General features: G+C 36.5%; 1 protein-coding gene across 1 annotated transcript in view; it reads left to right on the plus strand.

Annotated features, from left to right (window-relative positions):
- Positions 1 to 13868, plus strand: part of MYCBP2 (MYC binding protein 2) — a 272226-nt gene that overhangs the window by 155079 nt on the left and 103279 nt on the right. The window contains exons 41-46 of the mRNA XM_044913540.1: positions 4489 to 4714; positions 5944 to 6062; positions 6928 to 7015; positions 9267 to 9316; positions 11927 to 12099; positions 13342 to 13486. Of these exons, the coding sequence (XP_044769475.1) occupies positions 4489 to 4714; positions 5944 to 6062; positions 6928 to 7015; positions 9267 to 9316; positions 11927 to 12099; positions 13342 to 13486 (801 nt within the window). The remainder of the gene's footprint in view (positions 1 to 4488; positions 4715 to 5943; positions 6063 to 6927; positions 7016 to 9266; positions 9317 to 11926; positions 12100 to 13341; positions 13487 to 13868) is intronic.

The following is a 13868-nucleotide window of genomic DNA, read 5'->3' on the forward strand; positions in this document are numbered from 1 at the left end:
CCACACACAAAAATAGACTCCAAATGGTTGAAAGACCTAAATGTGAGACAGGAGTCCATCAAAATCCTAAAGGAGAACACAGGCAGCAACCTCTTTGACATCAGCCACAGCAGCGTCTTCCTAGAAACATCGCCAAAGACAAGGGAAGCAAGAGCAAAAATGAACTATTGGGACTTCATCAAGATAAAAAGCTTTTGCACAGCAAAAGAAACAGTCAATGAAACCAAAAGACAGCCAACAGAATGGGAGAAGATATTTGCAAATGACATATCAGATAAAGGGCTAGTATCCAAAATCTATAAAGAACTTATGAAACTCAACACCCAAAGAACAAATGTCAATCAAGAAATGGGCAGAAGACATGAACAGACATTTTTCCAAAGAAGACATCCAAATGGCCAACAGACACATGAAAAAGTGCTCAACATGGCTCGGCATCAGGGAAATCCAAATCAAAACCTCAATGAGATACCACCTCACACCAGTCAGAATGGCTAAAATCAACAAGTCAGGAAACGACAGATGTTGGCGAGGATGTGGAGAAAGGGGAACCCTCCTACACTGTTAGTGGGAATGCAAAGTGGTGCAGCCACTCTGGAAAACAGTATGGAGGTTCCTCAAAAAGTTGAAAATAGAGCTACTGTATGATCCAGCAATTGCACTACTGGGTATTTACCCCAAGGATACAAATGTAGGGATCTGAAGGGGTATATGCACCCCGATGTTTATAGCAGCATTGTCCACAATAGCCAAACTATGGAAAGAGCCAAGATGTCCATCGACAGATGAATGGATAAAGAAGATGTGGTATATATATACAATGGACTATTATGCAGCCATCAAAAGGAATGAAATCTTGCCATTTGCAATGACATGGATGGAACTGGAGGGTATTATACTGAGCGAAATAAGTCAATCAGAGAAAGACAAGTATCATATGACCTCATTGATATGAGGAATTCTTTTTTTTTTTTTTTTAAAGATTTTATTTATTTATTTGACAGAGAGAGACACAGCGAGAGAGGGAACACAAGCAGGGGGAGTGGGGGAGGGAGAAGCAGGCTTCCCGCCAAGCAGGGAGCCCGATGCGGGGCTCGATCCCAGGACCCTGGGATCATGACCTGAGCCGAAGGCAGACGCTTAACGACTGAGCCACCCAGGCGCCCCTGATATGAGGAATTCTTAATCTCAGGAAACAAACTGAGGGTTGCTGGAGTGGTGGGGGTGGGAGGGATGGGGTGGCTGGGTGACAGACATTGGGGAGGGTATGTGCTATGTTGAGCGCTGTGAATTGTGTAAGACTGATGAATCACAGACCTGTACCCCTGAAACAAATAATACATTATATGTTTAAAAAAAAAAAAAGATAGTAGGAAGGGAAAAATGAAGAGGGGGAAATTGGAGGGGGAGACGAACCATGAGAGACTGTGGACTCTGAGAAACAAACTGAGGGTTTTGGCGGGGGGGGAGGGATGGGTTAACCTGGCGATGGGTATTATTGGGGGCATGTATTGCATGGAGTACTGGGTGTTATACGCAAACAATGAATCATGGAACACTACATCACACAAAACTAATTAATGTATGGTGACTAACATAATAAAATAAAATAAAATAAAAGTTTTAAAAAATGGTGGCTTTCTAATTCTGTTATCCCTTCCATGTGGTGTTCTATTGTAAAAGACAGTTTCCCATCCCCTCCACTTTTAAACATCCATCCATTCATTTATGTGTTTATATCTTCTTTTTGTTTAGGGGTGCCTGGGTGGCTCAGTCGGTTAGGCGTCTGCCCTCGGCTTGAGTCGTGATCCCAGGGTCCTGGGATCGAGCCCCACATCAGGCTCCCTGCTTGGGGGGAAGCCTGCTTCTCCCTCTCCCACTCCCCCCCGCTTGTATTCCCTCTCTCGCTGTGTCTCTTTCTGTTAAATAAATAAATAAATTCTTTTAAAAAAATTAAAAAATAAAAACTTTCTTTTTGTTTAATGTTATAATCCTTTGCTGTCATTATTCATTTTGATGCTCAAATTTTAATTGATTTGGCCAGTGAAAGTTCATTCAGGCTGGATTCTATGTCCTTTTACTCTGTTTTTATCAGTTTTTTGAGCACTCCTTTTTAGTTCCAGTCAACATCATAGGGGTTTTTTCTTTATGCCTATCCCACTTATATTTCACTGTAAAAAATAATTTCCCTGCAAAATGTTTGTCTTTAGAATATATCCCACTGACGTTATATAACAAAATACTTTATTCAGAAGTTACTTGGAGTAGTTCTTCTTACCTATATGCACAGGTTGGTTTACAATCGCTTTGCTATAAAGTTAGGCCTATTTGGCTTTTTGTACTTTATTTTTGTGAGTTTTCCCCCATCCTACTTGATTTAATTTTATTTTTTAAATGTGTAAAATAGTAACGTGACTCCAGAAATAAAATTATACAAAATAATATGCTCACAAGTATGAGGCCCTTCCCTTTCCCTTCTCTGCTTCTCACTTATTCCACTGAGTACCCTGGGGTTTCCTTCTTGTGTTCCTTTTTTAAAAATAGATAGATGGATATAGATGTAGTCTTATTTTCTTTTTATTTGAAAATGGTAGCACACTGGGGCTGCCTGGGTGGCTCAGGCAGTTAAGTGTCTGCCATCAGCTCAGTTCATGATCTCAGAGTCCTGGGATCGAGCCCCACATTGGGCTCCCTGCTCAGCAGGAGTCTGCTGCCTCTCTCCCTCTGTGCTCTCTCTCTCATGCTCTCATTGTAAAGCAAATAAATAAAATCTAAAAAAATAAATGGTAGCACACCAAATATACTATTTTGTACTTTTTTAATGTAACTACATGCATAGAAATCTCCCCATTATCCACTTAAAGAGATCATCCTCATTCTTTTTTATAACTGCTTAGTACTCCACTGTGAAGATATATCATAGTTTATTCAGTCAGTCTTGTGTATGAGCATTTAGGGTGTTTACAGTATTTTGCAAATTTTTTTTGCAATGAATAACCTTGTGTATATGTTTGGGGTTTTTGTTTATTTATTCATGTATTTAGAAATATATCTTCAAAGTAAATTTCTAGAAGTGGGATTGCGGGGTCAAACAAATAGAGACTGAAGAGCCATATGCTACATACATCTGGGGTTACTGATTCAGAAGGTGAATGAATATGTATCTTTGCTAGATGTTGAGAAAGTCCCTTCTCTAGAGGTTATACCATTTTGTGTCCCCACCAACAATGTTTGAGAGTGTTTGTTTTCTCATAGCCTCCCCAACAGAGTACATGGTAAAATTTTGGACCTCTAATAAAATGGGAGAAATGGTATTTTACTTAACGTTTTAATTTGCATTTATGTAATTATGAACAAGGTTGAGCATTTCATTTAAATGGAGATTTTTTTTTAATCCTCTACTAAAAATGTTTGCATTAGTCCTAGGTAATTTTTTTTAGACCAATATCATACTTGGGAAATTTCTTAATGCTCATATCATATCCTATAACTGTTTCATAGTTTACTATTTGACATGGTCCTGTTTAATTGTAATTTGGCTATCAAGACAGAATTTTTCTCTGCCATGGTGGTGACAAAAGCTTAAAGTGGCCTTAAAAATACATGTAATTATATGTCATGAAAAACTCATATTACAGTAAAACTTTAGGTTAAGAAAATATAAAAACCTAGGTTTTCATCATGTGTTTATTTTTTTATATTTTTTAAAAATTTATTTATTAGAGAGAGAGCAAGCACAAGTTGTGGGTGCACATGGTGGGGAGTAGAGGGAGAGAAGCAGACTCTCCACTGAGTGTGGAGCTGGTTGCATGGCTTGATCTCACAACCCTGAGATCATAATGTGAGCCGAAACCAAGAGTTGGGTGCTCAACTGACTGACCACTCAGACACCCCTCATCGTGTGTTAATATTTATTTATTCTCATAATATATGAAGTTCTGAAGTATTTTGCTAATGAAAAGTATCATTTGTAGCACGTACTATGAATATTAGATACCTAAAAGTGACTAAAACCTTAGATTTTAATGATTTATTCACTTTCTATCAATATATCTTTACATTTTACCCATCAAATTATATTCTCATTTACCTACGTATTTCCCTTAAATGCATTCTGACTGAAATGGAAAATTTATTATATAAATAAACTTCCACAAGAAAATTACATAGTTTAATGTTTATGGAAATTAAACAGCCTTGTAATATTTTTTAAACGTTATCAGTGTGCACTTACAAACATTAATAATGTAGTATCAACCAAGTATTAGGTAGAAAGCAGTAGATATTGCAAGTGGGCAGTTGGAACAATTGATACTGAACATTAATACCTTGATTTCTAATCATACTGAAACTACTCTATTAATTTCTTACTTAAAATTTAGTTGAGAGAAAGCATCATTTGTACGGTATGTCCTGTTTCTAAAATAGGAAAAAAAAGCAAAAATCAAATTCTTCTTAACAAAGTGTCCTCTTGCCTTTTGATCTCAGGTGTCATTCCCGGAATGTGTACGGTGGATGACAATCGAGTTTGACCCACAGTGTGGCACTGCACAGTCAGAAGATGTCCTTCGTTTGTTGATTCCTGTCAGAACTGTTCAGAATTCAGGATATGGACCAAAATTGACATCTGTTCATGAAAATCTTAATTCCTGGATAGAATTAAAGAAATTTTCAGGGTCCTCTGGGTGGCCTACTATGGTTTTAGTGTTGCCAGGTAAGTTATTTTTTCTCTTCTGTTCTATATGGTAAAATCTATGCATTTATAATAATTATGTTTAGTAAGGATACGTCATTAAAAATGTTTACAACTTTTAGAAGGATTTCTTCAAGACCTACTATGCATCCGATTGCACTTGAGTAGTGAAAAAGACTCTGTGGGGGGGCGGGGTACAGCACGACTAAGTTTTAGAAGAGAGAATGTTGTGAGGATCTTGTGAAAAAAGATTAGCTTAACCAAAGCGAGTTAATATTGAGGGGTGGCTGTCTGCACAGTTGGGAGCAAACTATAGAAAAAGTGGATTTGATCTTTTATTTTCCCAATAAATGAAAGATTTTGAGAACTTACCAGGACTCTTTTCCATTCAAGAGAATTGGTCAACCCCCTAACCTAGTGAGTTATGTTAAAGCTATTGTTTTCAAGACTAACCATGAGAGACTGTGGACTCTGAGAAACAAACTGAGGGTTCTAGAGGGGAGGGGGGTGGGGGGACGGGTTAGCCTGGTGATGGGTATTAAGGAGGGCACGTATTGAATGGAGCACTGGGTGTTATATGCAAACAATAAATCTTGGAACACTACATCAATCAATAAATGAATAAACCTAAAAAAAAACTATTGTTTTCAGTTCTTCGGGTTTGAAGGGTGTGTGTGTGTGTCAGAGACAGGGACAGGCAACACTTTTGTTATTGCTATTACTGGTATTTTCCTTTCAAAGAAAGTTTGTTTGTAAGTTATTAAAACTGTATGTGGTCTGTTGTGTTTTTAACCAATTAACCATAAATATTCTTGTGATTCCTCAAATTCACAGCCTATTTGAATTCAGAAGCTTCTGTCTTCTAGTCTGATCTGCCTTGTTTGTTTGTGAGGGGCCAGGTTAGAGGATTGCTCATTCTGAAACAGAAAAGGCTAACTAACCTAGGTCGCCCTAGTAATTGACAGGTAATTGAAAAATGGTCATGTAACAGAAGGGTAGAACATTTGATATGGAGAGGTTGGTCATAAAGAAAAATAATAACAATTCACTTGGGATGGTTTTGTTGTTGGCTAGCGTTGTTTTTAGCAGTCTTTACTCAAGTAGGTACAGGAACAACCCCAACCCCAAAAACAGACTGGGCTTTTTAGTATCTGATATGTATTGCTACCTATCTTGAGATAGATAAAAGATAAGGAAATTTTAATAAAATTGTGTCAGATTTTGAGCTCAATGTTAGCTTTTTTCCTTAGGAAATGAGGCCCTTTTTTCATTGGAAACTGCATCAGATTATGTGAAAGATGACAAAGCTTCTTTCTATGGTTTTAAATGTTTTGCAATTGGATACGAGTTTAGCCCTGGACCTGATGAGGTAAGAATGAATTACCTTCTTTCTGTTAAGATTGTGTTTCTGAGGGCTGCTGTTAACTAAAGTTGTATTTTGCTACCTATATTCAGGAAGTCTGAAGTTTATTTTAAGTTAGGGTGTCTAATTTAGAATACCTTATAGTTTAATTTTGTGTGGTGGTTTTTTGGTTTTTGGTTTTTTTACTACTTTTAATATATGAAGAGAATGGAGTCTGTGCACCATGATGTAGCCTTTAAAGAAAGTGTAATTGTGCCTGCTTCAAATCTACTCAGGTGGCTATACCTTTCTGAGTAAATAATAGAACCTGACTTCGCAGTGGGACTAACTTAATATATCCTCTGAATGTTTCAAATCATACAGTAAAACAAAAGTTGAAGAAAATGATCATGCTACTTTAAAGTAGTGAATGACAAATTCTTTGGACAATGAGCCTGTAGGCCTGGACCTTATTAACATGCAGAAGACATATTATTGACCCTCTTCCTCTCTTAATTTAACCACGAGCTGACATGTTCTTCCTTCTGGTCTCAAAAGTTATGCTTGGGTGCAAATCACATTATGTTGATAATCCACCTTATCTTCCAAACACTTTACCTCCAAACTTTTTTTTTTTTTTTAAAAGATTTTATTTATTTATTTGACAGAGAGAGAGAGAGAGAGCACAAGCAGGGGAGTGGCAGGCAGAGGCAGAGGGAGAAGCAGGCTCCCCGCAGAGCAGGGGGAGCCTGATGTGGGACTCGATCCCAGGACCCTGGGATCATAACCTGAGCTGAAGGCAGTCGCTTAACCAACTGAGCCACCCAGGCGCCCCCAAACATTTTTTTTTAAAGCAGCTGATTTTTTTCTTTTTTTTTTAATAATTATCCAGGGAGTCATTCAGCTGGAAAAAGAATTAGCCAATCTTGGTGGAGTTTGTGCCGCAGCTTTGATGAAAAAGGATCTAGCACTTCCTATTGGTAAGTCTGGTCAAGTACTAGGTGTTTATGATTTTTTAAGAAATTTCAATAGTAGAATATGTTTATCTAGGATATTCTGAAATAAATTAGCAAAATGAATTTGATAGATACATTCATGAATAGTAACTGTTTAATATACTGGTAGTTTGGGTTTTCTTTACTGAAGTATCCTCTGGTCTTTTTTATTCACACACAGACATGTACACAAACCCTCCTTAGGCACATACATGCTAGGTCCCAGGCACTGGGTTAAGCACGGGATATATGATATTAAACCAAAAGTTTGAGATATGTCTTGAATATCTTAGTGGACATATCAAGTAGGCAGTTGAATATTCATTGTCTGGCACTCAGGACAAGTCAGTGGAAATGTCATTTGAACACAGGTGATATTTAAAGGCATGGACCATGTGAAAGATGAGCTAGGAAGAGAATGCAAATGAGAACGAGAAGATCACCCAGGATCAAAGGTGGGACTTGCCAGAGTGTCAAAAATGGACAGACAGGAGTAAGAGGGTGTAAAAAACACTCTGGTACAGCAGCCGAGGAGGTAGAAGTAAAACCAGGAGAGGGGACATTCGTGGGACTTTTGAATGCAATTGAGAAGTCAATTTAAATCTACCATCAGATGGAAAATCTGGTTGGTTACTTACATACTCAACAAGAAATAGAAGAGGAACTGAAGGCCTTTAGATTGGAGTGAGAGAATAGGTAGTCAGAAAGGGGGGGGGGGCAGGTTGAAAACTAGATCGCTCTTTAGAAGAGTCTTCATGTGAAGCACAGCAGAGAAATGAGGCACTGGCAGGAATAGTACCTCTTTATATGACACAAATTTGTATATGTAAGTTGATTTAAGATCAGGATGGTAAAGATGAAACTAAAGTTAAAAATCTTTACTGATTCTATGATGCTTGGACATGGTTTAACATTTATTTTCAGTGTTTGGGAATAAAAGGCATTACTATTGTATTTCCCCAAGTCCCATCTGTAGCCCCGCCCACTTCCCACTTCATCCTCCTCCTTCCCTTCTCTTTATCTTCTCTTTTCTAACTTCTCTGTTCCCTTCGCTTTTCCTGCTCCCTTCCATGCTTGTCAGTTCCCCTGCTCCTACTGAATGTTGTTACATGTATGAGCAAATGAGACAACTTGTGTTCCATTTATATGAAGAAAATGGGTACAACCTTTGGAGAAAATTTGTTAGTACCTGTTCAAATTTTATATGCCTTCTACTTTTTGATATAGCAGTTGTTGTACATACTTGCACAAATGCTCAAAAAATGTGTTGTAAGATAGATTAATATAGCAGTGCTTATGATTGTAAAACCTGGAAGCAACCAAAATATCAGTTGGAAACTGGTTGAATAACAGTGCAAATGTGTGCAGCTGTTAAAAACCAACAACAAAAGGAGATCTCTGTGTCCTGAACAAGAAAGATTCCAAACTATATTAACTGAGAAAGGCACGTTGCAGAAGAGGGTCCCATTTTTATGAACATTAATGTTATATATATGTATGAATATAGGTGTATGTGTGCACGAGTATATATGTGGACACACATGCATAAACTAAGCACACAGTTTCTTGAACCATACATAAACTGTTGACACTGTTTATCTTCAGAAGGGAGGTGATGGGAGAATTTTTCATTCTACACTTCTGTATAATTTGAATATTTCCTTTTGAAGATGTATTGCCTTAGTAATATTTTATAAATTAAACTATCAAAGGAAATTCAATAAATAAAATATGTTTTATATTAAGCAATAAAGGAGAAAACAGAGGATACAATCACTACCTTATTTTTTCCTGTAAGTTACTCTTTTTACTAAAGGTGTAGCTCTTCTATAACATAACCAAAGTTAAAAAGGCTCAGATTCTGAATAATCAGTTCCCTCATTTGGGGGAGGAAGGGATTATAAATAGGCTAAATTCAAAAGTACATATTTATATGCCTAAATATAGTATATATCTTGTGCAAATCACTCAATGGATACTTTTTGAGTATTGCCTTGAGAATTATGGCTTATATTCACACTGAAAATTACATTTTAAAATGTAAAGCACTGAGACTGATCCAGAATGATAATAGTTCTTTTCAATCTGGAATATCACAATCGTGAAAAAGGTGTAATAAATGCAAAGGACTAGAAAGTTAAACTAAATATTGATATAGGTTTTTTTTGTTTTGTTTTGTTTTCTTCATTCACTAAATATTGATATATGTTGATAAAACTTTTCATTCACACAACAGGTAATGAATTAGAGGAAGATCTTGAAATTCTTGAAGAGGCCGCATTGCAGGTATTGTCTCAAACATCATAAGGATAAACTTTGTACATTAATTTAAAAGCAGTATTTTCATTCAGATAACCTTATTTTTCTTGAATATAGGACTTTCATTAAGTACTTCATTCTATTCATTGGCAGATAAAGATGCGTAAGTCATAAATTTCTTGGTGGGAGAAACCCAAGCAAGCTCTTGCTGTGCTGCATGGTGGTTGTTAAATCTGGAGTGAGACATAAATCCTGTGGGAGAAAGAAGAGTTACCAAATGCCGGGGGCATAGGGGAGGGCTTTGAAGAGCTGTTGACATTTTTTTTTTTTTTTAAGATTTTATTTATTTTTTGACAGAGAGAGAGACAGCGAGAGAGGGAACACAAGCAGGGGGAGTGGGAGAGGGAGAAGCAGGCTTCCCGCTGAGCAAGGAGCCTGATGTGGGGCTCGATCCCAGGACCCTGGGATCATGACCTGAGCCGAAGGCAGACGCTTAAGGACTGAGCCACCCAGGTGCCCCAGAGCTGTTGACATTTAAATTGGATCTCGAAAGAAGTTTTATTTACCAGTTAGAAAAAGAGAAAAAAGGGTATTAGTAGTAGTAATTTAAATAATATCTATAGAACACTTTATAGTTTATTGTATCTTTAATATTACCTATTTTAGCATTTACATTTTGAGGTCAGTATTATCTTTTGAGGTCAGTTATTGTAACTGCAGTTACAGTAACTGCAGTTCAAAGAAGTCCTGTGATTTGTCCAAGAATTCAACTAATTGGGAGATAGAGGCTAGTATCCAGGTCTAATACCTACAGCTAGTGGTTTAAATCTTATTTATTTCCCAAGATGAATTGATCACAGCAGTAATAATAAAAACAAACATTTATTTGATCTTGACCTTATCAAGTACTATTCCAAACATTTTGCAGATTTTTAACTCAGTCCTCACAGCAGCCCCATGAATGAAAGACTTTCATCTCCATTTATAAGTAAGGAAACTGAGGCATGGAGAACTTAAGTAACTTGCCCAGAATCATGCAACCAGGCTAGAATTTGACCTCTGGCAATTGGGTTACGAAGTCCATGATCTTGATCACTATGTTCTAATTAATTGTAGAGAGCCCTGGTATCCTCAATAATGTTAAGAAACTTCTGGGTTTTAAAGATCACCAGCTTTTGTGTTTGTTTTTTAAAAAAATTTGAATTTTTTTTGCTTTAAGATACAAAAATAAAAATTCAACAAACATTTAATAAATACAGTATGTATCAGACAATATTCTACTTAAAGAGAACTATCAGGGAGCTCATATGTTATTCATTATTACAGGGATTATTGTGGTTTATAAAATGTCACTTAGGCCAGATATAAAGAGATGTTTGTTGTGCTTCTGTTAAAAAAAAACCTGATGTCCCAGATTGCCCACGTTTTTGGCACATACGGTAGTTGTCACGGTGGTCTAACATATATTAAAGACCTGCTACTTGGGGCGCTTGGGTGGCTCAGTCAGTTAAGCGTCTGACTCCTTGTTTCAGCTCCGGTCCTGATCTCATGGGTTGTGAGATTGAGCCCTGCATCAGGCCCCAGGCTCAGTGGGAGTCTGCTTGGATATTCTCTCCTTCTGCCCCTTCCCCCATTCTCTCTCTCTCTCTCTCGCTCTCTCTCCCAAATAAGTAAATAAATCTTAAAAAAAAAAAAAAAGACCTGCTACTTGTTAGGCAATGTAGTGTGCACTTTATATGTGTTCTATAATTTAAATTTTATACTAACCACAAAAGAGAAATATTTATTTGATCACCGGTTTATACATTTTGCAGATTCAGGAATGGTGTGTAACTTGTTAGCTTAAGTGTACACAGCAGCACTTGTCCTAAGTCAGGATTTGAACTCAAGTCAGTTTGATTTTAAAGATCATTGTTTTTAAAATGGCATATCTTGTAGAATGCAGAAGGTACTGTTGTATAAAGGTGGTAGTATTGGAAGTATAATCCTTTCCTATGAAAAGTATTTTGTTTTGAAATTTATAATACAGTCATTAAAAAGTTTCTAGAGTTTCAGCATTTAAAGCAGGTCTTTCCAAAACATAAGGCTTGTTTGTCAGATCAATGAGAACTAAAATTTCAGTTTTATCTGCCTTTTTTTCTTAATTTTAATTAAGGCTTAGACAGGCTAATAGAGTTTATGTGCAGCCACGGTCAGGCTTCTGTCCACTTTTAGCCCAAGGTAGGACCTTGGTGCCCACCCACCTAAGAGAGCAGAGATAGTCCAACCACGAAAGATACCAATAATGGGAACACAAAAAGCAGAAGACTTCCACAGCTGCCTGTAGAAGGGAAGCCTGGCCCAGACAGATGGGGATGCAGCACAGGGAGGGCTAGAGTGGGCAGAGATGCACTATCACAACTAGCTTGCAGGTCTCTGATGTGTCACTTAATTTAGTGGAAGGAAGGAGGCTGGAAGTATTATCCCATCTTTTTCTGTCCTGGGGAGGTTTTCTGTATTGTAGGCTAAAGGAGCCCTGGGGCATAGAGAGAAAATACTTTCCCCAAAAAGGCCTCCCTAAAATTGTGCACGTTCAAGAAACTCATGTAATTGAAATTTTACATTTTAAATACATAACTGTTCTCTTTTACCCATCAGGTGTGCAAAACCCATTCTGGTATTCTTGGAAAGGGTTTAGCTCTTTCTCATTCACCAACTATATTAGAGGCACTTGAAGGAAACTTACCACTTCAAATCCAAAGCAATGAACAGTCGTTTCTGGATGATTTTATTGCTTGTGTTCCAGGATCAAGTGGTGGCAGGCTTGCAAGGTAATATGCTTTAAGCACTACAATTCCTGACTTTCAGGGCTTACCCCTGTCTTCATTTCTGAAGAGACACAAAAGGAAAGTCATTAGGATGTTAAAATGCAGCCTAAAATAATCTGGTGTATGTGTTTTGAACTTGCTGAAGTATAAAATGGTAAATATTTTAAAATATTTTTTAAATATATGGTAGTTGTTAGTTGATTAAAGTTTCCTTGGTGAACTTTTATTTAAAAAATAGGTGGAGCACATGGTGTAATTGAGAAGTATATGTATTCGATAGTAATATTTAATATCTAGACTAAACTTAAATTTATCACTATATTTTATTTTAATAAGATTTCTCTGGAAATCTACCAGTAATATAAATATAAATTAAGAATTTAAGTGAAATCATTTGAGGTTGTAGAGTTCTCATTTTTTTTTTTGCTATATGCTTTTCTTTTTGTAATGAAAAGAAAAAATATGCTAGCTTGTTTGATTTTACTAGTAAATATAGAAGTCTAACTTCTTCCCAGTTTTAATTTTAAAAAAAGAGATTCTTCTGTGGTTTTTAAAAACCAAAATGGTAATTGGAGAAAGAACATCTTTCAAGTCAGCCTCACTGCTAACTTTGTGGACATCTTTATGTAACAGAATTACTTATCACTCATCTCCCAGGACAACTTGAATGTAGGTCATGCAACGAATACAAGAACGGATATCCCAAAGTATAGAAATTTGACAAATGTTCATGGAAGGTAATGAGGGAAGATAGTTGGAAAATTGTGTGAAGAGAAGATGGACAGTGTATCTTTAACCTAGCTGTTCTCAAGCAAGCAGAATGCCATTTCTGTCACTGCTTTTACAGAGGAGCTGTTCTTTCCCAGGTTTTTAGGCTGGCAAATTAAGGCAGACCTCCCTCAGTGAAATGAGTGTACTTAGGACTTCAAATATATATAACCTAAATTCATTTTCTTGGTTATTTTATGTCAGCCGTGTTAAAATGTCAATTTTTCTGATTTTAGAATTATTTCTATTTTATTTATAAAAACATCAGAAGTCTCCTGTACTTTGGTGTATTTTTTAACGAATTTGTCATTAACAATTTGCAAGGGAGACACTTGTGATTGTCACTGAATTGGAAATGAAGATATTGTTTTAGCATTTTGTTTGATACAGGTTTTATTCATTTGGCTTAATTTCATGTTAATCATTAAAGATACTGATGAATATTTAGTTTTTTGCTTGCTTTTTCATCACTGCCAGGTGGCTTCAGCCGGACTCCTATGCTGATCCTCAGAAGACATCTCTGATCCTGAACAAGGATGATATTCGTTGTGGTTGGCCTACCACCATAACTGTTCAAACAAAAGACCAATATGGGGATGTGGTACATGTTCCCAATATGAAGGTAATTATATCAGAATTAAATTAATGGTCATCAAAGGACTGACTATTTTAACTAATAAAATTTTAGAAAAAACAAGTGGTTAGAGTCCATTTGCAGTACTGTCTTCATACTTGTAAGTAGAGGAAGCCAAAAAATTGTTTAAATGATTTATTTATATTAATTAGTACACACTTTTCCAAGTTATATGTTTTATTGTTTGTGTCTTACATTTTGCTAAGAGCTATGGTGACTCAAGGGAAGGATAAGAAAGTATCCATATATGCACATAGAAGGAAGGCCCGTAATATATAGTGGTTGAATAAATCAATGAAAGAACACATTTTTAAATTTTGTATGTATTTTTTAAAAGACTCAAACACCTGGGTGATGGACATGAAGGATG

The sequence above is a fragment of the Neomonachus schauinslandi genome, chromosome 3 (genome assembly GCF_002201575.2).
Source record: "Neomonachus schauinslandi chromosome 3, ASM220157v2, whole genome shotgun sequence".
Taxonomy (NCBI): domain Eukaryota; kingdom Metazoa; phylum Chordata; class Mammalia; order Carnivora; family Phocidae; genus Neomonachus; species Neomonachus schauinslandi.